The following is a 7,670-nucleotide window of genomic DNA, read 5'->3' on the forward strand; positions in this document are numbered from 1 at the left end:
ACACACCTTCCCATGTGTACCCCATGAGTACACAGACACACCTTCCCATGTGTACCCCATGAGTACACAGACACACCTTCCCATGTGTACCCCATACCCCAGCAGTTGTTGAGTTCCTCAGAGGTACGCTCAGCCTCGAGGACGGTGTACAGGGCACTTCAGGGAGGTCAGGTCTTTTGTCCGCTTTAAGAAAACAGAAGCAATGGGTTCAGGATGGGTGGTGTGGGTCATTCAGAAGAGGAATTTAGAAGGCGTGTCTTTTTCCAGGGAATATCGTCCTGAATACGAGCGTCTGAAGAAATCACTGGTAAGAGGTAGATGATGTGATTTAGAGCTTTCCGAAGGTCTGCTGAACCCGCTCAGTCCTAGCCAATCACCAGAGACTGATAGGGGAGTTCTGATTGGAGAAGTTGGGGACCAGCTGGCATGCTGGCCTGGGGTGTAACTAGCACTTGGTAGTAGGGATGGAAAGGAAAGTTTGGGGCCAGCCTCAGTTACGTGGTGAGTTTGAGGCCAGCCTGGACTACATAAGACACCCCCAAAACCAAGGGAAAAACCCTGACCCTAAACCCTAACCATAACCCCCCCCAACCATAAACCCTAACCATAACCTCCCTAACCCTAGCCCCTAACTCTTAATCCTAACCCCCCTCACTCCTAATCCCTAAACCCTAACCCTAACCTGCAGCCATGTGATCCCAAATCCCATCTCAGATACTCTTTTATTTACATCGGTAATTGTGTGTGTTGTCTGTGTGCAGACAGGCCTCTGAACAATCCCCGCCCCCCTTTGTATTTGAACATTTTTTTTCTTTCGCCTCATTCTTCTGATTCTGGGATTACAGGCACGATCCACTACACAGGCTTTGTATCTGAATTTTTAAATATCAGAATTTTGCTGAGATACATATACTAAGACCTTTTTCTGTCCCACCTCCCCCATTCTCTGAGGTCAGTTTAAAGGGTGGTTGTAGGATTTTGAAGAACAGAGCAGTCTCACAACTCGTACCCAAAATGTTCAAATGGGACTGCTGCACTGGGTCGGTCCTTTGTCACAGAGCCTTCTTGAGCTCCACTTGAGGGTTGTTGGGTCATGGTATAAGTTCTGAATGGTTTAATTCATGCGACAGGAAATCTGCTGTCTCTTGGGCCCATGCACCACACTGGTTCATCTCCATATCTGTCATCCTTTACCAGCCTCTATTGTTTTTATCATTTCAATCTCCTCCTCAAAGGCTGGCGTCGTGGGACTGGGGACTGGTTGAGTATCTGCTTAGCATGCACAAAACCCTGGATTTGTTCTTTATCACCAGACAAGCATGATGGTGACTCCTGTTCAGTCCAGGGTCATCTGTGCTTACATAGTGAGTTTGAGGGTGGCCTACACTGCATGAGACCCTACCTTTAAAAAAAAAATTACAAATGTATTTCTGTGGGGGGTGGAAAGTATATGTGGAGGTCAAAGGATAGCTTGCTAGAGTCAGTTCTCTCCTAACACGTGGGGTCCACAGATTGGATATAGGTCATCAGATCACAAGCACATGTACCCGCTGAGCCGCCTCAGCAGCCCAGGATCTCTTGTTTAACTTGAGGACAAATCTCCCCCCGCCCCCTTTACAGGCAAACGCCCAGAGTAATCAGCAGAAGGAGCAACTGGAGCGTCTTCGGAAGGATATGGGCTCCGTAGCCCTGGACCCAGGGCCCGGCAAAGGTATTGGAAGTGGATCCACTCAGCAGCAGCATATGTATAAACGAGCAAGAGAAGGATAGGGCATATGGAGACCTGCGTAACATGTCTGTAATGTGTCTGTAGCGTGTGTCTGTACGTGACCTGGGACAGAGGATACCAGAGGATGGTGAGCACACGCCTCACACTGCTCCCAGTCTTGTTTGAAAGGTTTTGTATTTCACTTTGGCAAGGGACTCTGGCGTTTGTTTGTTTGTTTGTTTGTTTGTTTACAGTGCATTGTCCCTGAATTTTAGATATACAGAAAAATTATGTCTTTAGTACAAAGAACTACTGTAACCACTGAAAGTCCCAGAATGTTAAATCTACGTTTTCTTTCTCTCCTTTTCCTGCCACATGTGCCTTTACATATCACATAGTATACATCACTTTTTCCTAAATTACTTAAAACTCATGCAGATAGAGATGCAGTGTTCTTTTATTTTGGATCTGTGTATTTTTTCTAAAAATAATGTTATAATTTTATAAAATCCCAGTGCAGTTACGAAAAATGAGATTAACATGGGCACAGTATTATCTAATACGTGGTCTTAGGTGTGGCCATTCCCTTCAGAGCAGACTTGGCTCATCAGGTGTGGGACCGAGCACCCTTGTCCAGTTCTGCCTAGCTGGCCTTGGACTGTGCGTAGTCTGCTGATTGCTTTCCTTAAATGCCTGCACATTCCTCAAATGTGGCAGTCTTAGAAAAGGCTTCAGTGTCTGCTCAGGCTGCTCTCCCTGTACTGTGTCCTCTCCCTGGCTATTCTTGCATTCACTTGTCCATATGGACGTCCACACCAGCTTACCTAGCTTCCTGGAAAGCTTTTGTGTCAAGGTTTCGTTGTGCTCCTAAATTAATCCAGGAAGAGCTGACATCTCTGTGGTCTTGCTTCTTCCTCCTCAAGAGCAGGAAGAATTTTCGTATTTGGCAGGTCTTGAGTCTTTCTGGAATGTTATCTTGCGTATGTTTTGCATATTTCTCATTACATTAGTGAGTGGATTTTATCTTCTTTACTACATGCTGTTTTACTCTGGTAACTGGTAGGGGTTTGTGCTGGTTTTTTCTTGGTATTTGTAACCTTCCCTCCTTCCCTCCCTCCGTCCCTCCCTTACTCCTCTTTCTTTCCTTCATTCTGTTATTTTTATCATTGACCCTCTGTGAGTGTCTAGGATGTGCTTATATTAAAATATATATACTCCTGGGGCTGGAGAGATGGGTCAGGAGCTAAGTGCACTTGCTGCTCTTGAAGAGAACCCAGGTTCGATTCCCAGCACCTACATGATGGCTCACAACCACCTGTGACTGCAGTTCCAGAGGATCCAACAGTTTCTTTTCACTTCCATGGGCAGCAGGCTTGCTTGTGGCTCATAAATATACATGTAGGCAAAACACTTGTACATAAGAACTAATGTAAAGAAATCTGAAAATACATATATATTCCCTGCCTCCTAAAGAGGCAAAATGACGGACTACCCACAATAAGCATGGTAGAGCTAAGCTGTGGTGGTGCACACCTTTAATCCCAGCACTCGAGAGGCAGAGGCAGGAGGATGTATGAATTCAAGGCCAGCTGGCTTATAGAGTAAGTTCTTAGACATCCAGGGCCACACAGAGAAACCCTGTCTTGAAAAAAAAAAAACAAACAAAAAACAGTATGGAAATTTGTTGCAGCTCAGTGAGACCCAAAAACCACATAAATGGACTTTATTTCTTTAATATAGTCTAAGTTCCATTTTATTTATGTATTTATTGTGGCAATATATTATATCTTCTATTTTTTTCACCTTTTAAGAACAGTTTTTTCTTGGGGTACTTTATTTCAAGAATGAAGCTTCTATTTGTGACCTTTGTTCACTTATGTCTCTGTCAGAGATCAGCACAGGGGAACCTGCCTGGGTACGCAGGAACTTGAATGTTTCTGTGCTGTTCTCAGCACAGACCTCACTATCTTCTGTGTGTACGCAGTGAGGTCCTCCAGAGTCACTCGTGGCTACCTGAAAAGGCAGATGTCAAAACTGCTGCTGCTGCTGCATCCAGATGAGTGTTGGAGGGGAGGAGAGTTTCTGTGGGTGACTTGAGACAACACCAAGTATATTTGGGTATTTCTTAGTTGGGTGTGGTGGGAAGCATTCACTGCTAGCTAGCACTTGCTGGCATCATCCTGTGTACGACCATAGGCCTCTGAGATCACCCACCTCTCCAACTGACAGGGTCTTCCTAGACAGCTCTGGCTGTCCTGGAGACCAGGCTGGGCTCAAACTCACTGCCTGCCTCTGCCTCCCAAGTGTTGGAACTAAAGGTATGTGCTACCTCGCCCAGTTGGCCTCTGAGATTTGTTTCTGTCCTGTTAATACCTTCAGTCCATCTTACACCCTCCCCAGCTAAGCTCCCGGCCTCACAGGCTCCTGGACGGTGGGCAGTGAGCACAGCCTCTTACAGTTTCAGGTCCTCATAGAAATTAACTTCTACTGAGTCCTGTGCCAGGAATTCTTGATTAGACTGTTGTCTCATCTCAGGGCTTAGTCCTCATTCACTGAGTAGGGAATGTTACCCTCCCCCCATTGCTTGAAGGCGGCCTGGCTGCTCTACCCTGACATTTCCCCTGTACTCTTTTTCAGGCCTCCCTTGAACCTGTTCTCCACCTAGAAGCTTTATTGCCCTGTCTTATATTTCCTCTTTCTTGGAATTTTAAAGCATAGCTTCCTCCTGTCTGTGAGCCAGTACAACAGAGTGCTGGGGTTCAGAGACATGTTTCTCATGTTTTCCCCAGTAGAAGTGAGGTAAACTCTATTAGGAATGACCAGTGGAGTTACATTTAGAAAACAAACTCTCGCCTGGCAGTGGTGTCCCACGCCTTTAATCCCAGTACTTGGGAGGCAGAGGCAGGGAGATTTCTGAGTTCAAGAACAGCCAGGGCTACACAGAGAAACCCTGTCTCAAAAAACCAAAAAAAAAAAAAAAAAAAACCAAAAAACTACAAACTCTCCCGCATGTCTGTTGGTCAAGCGCACTCTCATGCTGCCCTCTGATCAGCATACCAGCTCGGAGCTAGCTCAGAAGGCACACATGTGTACTGATCAGTGTTTTAACCCTAGGCAACGCATCTCCTGTGCTGGATCCTTCTGACTTGATCCTGACTCGAGGAACCTTGGATGAGGAGGATGAAGAAGCTGACAGTGACACGGATGACATTGACCACAGAGGTGAGAGGCAGCCGGTGGACATAGCAGCTGCCCCATCCACTCAGGAGATTGTCACTGTAGAGAGGAGATCCTGAGCAAATGGCCAGGGACAGGGGAAAGGGAAGATGGTAGAGCACACAGCGCCAGCAAAGGGTTCCATATGAAGAGTTCTGACCTTGCTACATGTTCTAATTTCTTTTTTTTTTCTTTTTCTTTTTTTTTTTTTTTTTGGTTTTTGGAGACAGGGTTTCTCTGTGTAGCCCAGGCTGTCCTGGAACTCACTCTGTAGACCAGGCTGTCCTTGAACTCAGAAATCCACCTGCCTCTGCCTCCCAAGTGCTGGGATTAAAGGCGGGCGCCATCACTGCCAGGCCGTGTTCTAATTTCATTCTGTTGGTGTGGCAAAATAGCCTGATGGAAAGCAATGCAGTGGAGAAAGGGGTTGTTTCCGCTCCTATTTGCAGCTTCCATGCTGTGGAGGGGTCAGGTGACATGCACAGCAGGAGCAGGGAAATGAATGCACGCCCCTCACTTGTCTTCGTGTGCTCAGCTTGGTGTCTCTGCCGCACAGGACAGGACCTCTGTCTAGCGAGTGGCCCCCACACTGTCTTGTCACTTCTCCTGAGGTTGACTCAGTTGGCAGGTGCTGCTGTTTCCGTGTTACCGGTATTTTGGTTGATTAGTGGTGAAGGCTGTACCCCAGAACTACTTACCTGCTAAAAGCATTGATACTGAGCGACATCCTGAGTCACTCACCCTGGGGGGGGGGGGGGCAGCAGGCTGTTTCCTGAGCCCTCCGGGTGACTGCTGTGCTCATTGCAGAACTTCACAAAGCTATTTCATGAGCCCCCTTGCTTCTGCTGGGGAAAACATGAGAAACATGTCTCTGAATCCCCAGCAATCTGTTTTACTGGCTCATAGACAGGAGGAAGCAATGTTGAGTTTTAAAGATGTGGTTTTTTTTGTTTGTTTCCTTTCTGTGTGTGAGTGTCTTGCCTGTGTATCTCTGTGTGGACTATGTGAATGCCTGGTCCCCACAGAGGTCATAAATCCCCTGGAAATGGAGGTACAGATATCATGAGCCACCATTTTGGTGCTGGGAGCAAACCTAGGTCCTATGCAAGAGCAACAAGTGCTCTTAACTGCTGAGCCACCTCTCCAGCCCCAAGTGTTTGAGAATTTGCCAGTCACCTGTGGTGGTGCTCGGCTGAGGCTGTGAGTGAGTGGACTCTTCTTTCTCTGGCCTGCCTGAGCAGACCTCATATTAGGAGTTTTTGACTTTGATGCGGCATGTTCTAGAAGCCATTTCATTGACTGAGGGTATAAGTATGTAATTCCTTAAAAGTCATTTCAGCCAGGTGTGGAGGCGCATACATGCCTATAACCTCAGCGTTGGAGAGACAGGCAGGAAGACTATGGGTTCTAGGCCAGCTTGGGATTCATAGCAAGTCCCTGTCTTGAAAAAGTGAAAAATAATTTTAAAATGTGGTCTCTCTCTCTCTGTCTCTGTCTCTCTTCTGTCTCTCTGTCTCTCTCTCTGTCTCTCTCTCTCTCTCTCTGTCTCTGTCTCTGTCTCTCTGTGTGTATGTGTGTGACAGGAGCTCTGATTCATTGTCTACTATGAAGGTTTTAAACACAGCACCCTTGTCTCCTGCAGTTACAGAGGAAAGCCGTGAAGAGCCAGCATTTCAGAACTTCATGGAGGAATCAATGGCACACTGGAAGAGGAACAAGTAGGCCCTCCCACCTGCTGTACAGCTCTGATGTGCTGAGTCTCCATGCAGAGGACATCCTTCCTGTGAACCAGGGCTGCAGTCAAGAGCAGTTTTCTCCCAAATGGTGACTTCTCTGAGGGAAACTGGACTTAGATGAAGTCTGGTTGAAGGCGGAGCTGGCAGGTGGATGCCCATTCTTGGGTAGCTCCTCCCGATATTTATGCAAGGATGTATTCTCACCGCTCTGGAAGCTGAGAGATAGCTGCTGAGCCTATAACTTCAAGTATCATCGTTTGAACTCAAGTATTTCTGCTGCTGCTGGACAGAGAGGATGTCTGTCCCAGAGACGCTTTGGATCTTGACTAGCTGGGTCTGTGGGCACAGCTCCTTAGCGCTGTGTTCCTACTCTGCACCCCAAATTGCTATGTTTGTACAGAGGGGCAGCACAGTGCCCTTGGCAGCCAGGTGTGATGTGATCTGTGCTCACACGAGGTAGTCCATTTTCAAGAATACTGTTAGAATGGTGACTTGGATAAAGATTTTGACTTTAACTTTGTGGTAAGCTTTCCTGTTATGATTTGATATTAGAAAGTATGTGATCACTAATAGATTTCCCACTATTAGTTATGACCAAGCCTTAAAGACATGTCTGGTAGGGCATAATGCATAGTAGGTTAGTTTCCCATGTCTGCCCACCTAACCGTGGCCAAAACCGTGTCCTTCTTATATTGTACTTAGAACGACACAAAGCATTGTTTGTGACCAGGATTTGGTCCATTCAGTCCATTCAGAGCTAGGATTTGCCCTGGTTCTCAGGAGTGTAGTCTCTGCACCAGCAGTAAAATCACGAGCCAGGCAGTTCTTACGGATATGGGGGTGGGGACGCAGCGGGCTGGCTTATAAGCCTTCCAAGTGACTACTGTGCTCTTTGCAGAACTGTTTCAGGTCAGCCTGTGACTGAACCCCAGGCCAAGTGAATCAGCCACCCAGTCCTCATAATGCGCCTTCTCAGGCTTCTTACCCGTCTTCCTTTTTTTTTTTTTTTT

General features: G+C 46.8%; 1 protein-coding gene across 1 annotated transcript in view; it reads left to right on the forward strand.

Moving 5' to 3' along the window:
* Gpn1 (GPN-loop GTPase 1) overlaps window positions 1–7,186 on the forward strand; it is a 19,516-nt gene extending 12,330 nt beyond the window's left edge. The window contains exons 11-14 of the mRNA XM_021163496.1: window positions 268–307; window positions 1,621–1,711; window positions 4,823–4,930; window positions 6,567–7,186. Of these exons, the coding sequence (XP_021019155.1) occupies window positions 268–307; window positions 1,621–1,711; window positions 4,823–4,930; window positions 6,567–6,646 (319 nt within the window). The 3' untranslated portion in view covers window positions 6,647–7,186. The remainder of the gene's footprint in view (window positions 1–267; window positions 308–1,620; window positions 1,712–4,822; window positions 4,931–6,566) is intronic.
* Window positions 7,187–7,670: the final 484 nt, after the last annotated feature.

Source organism: Mus caroli, chromosome 5, assembly GCF_900094665.2.
Source record: "Mus caroli chromosome 5, CAROLI_EIJ_v1.1, whole genome shotgun sequence".
NCBI lineage: Eukaryota > Metazoa > Chordata > Mammalia > Rodentia > Muridae > Mus > Mus caroli.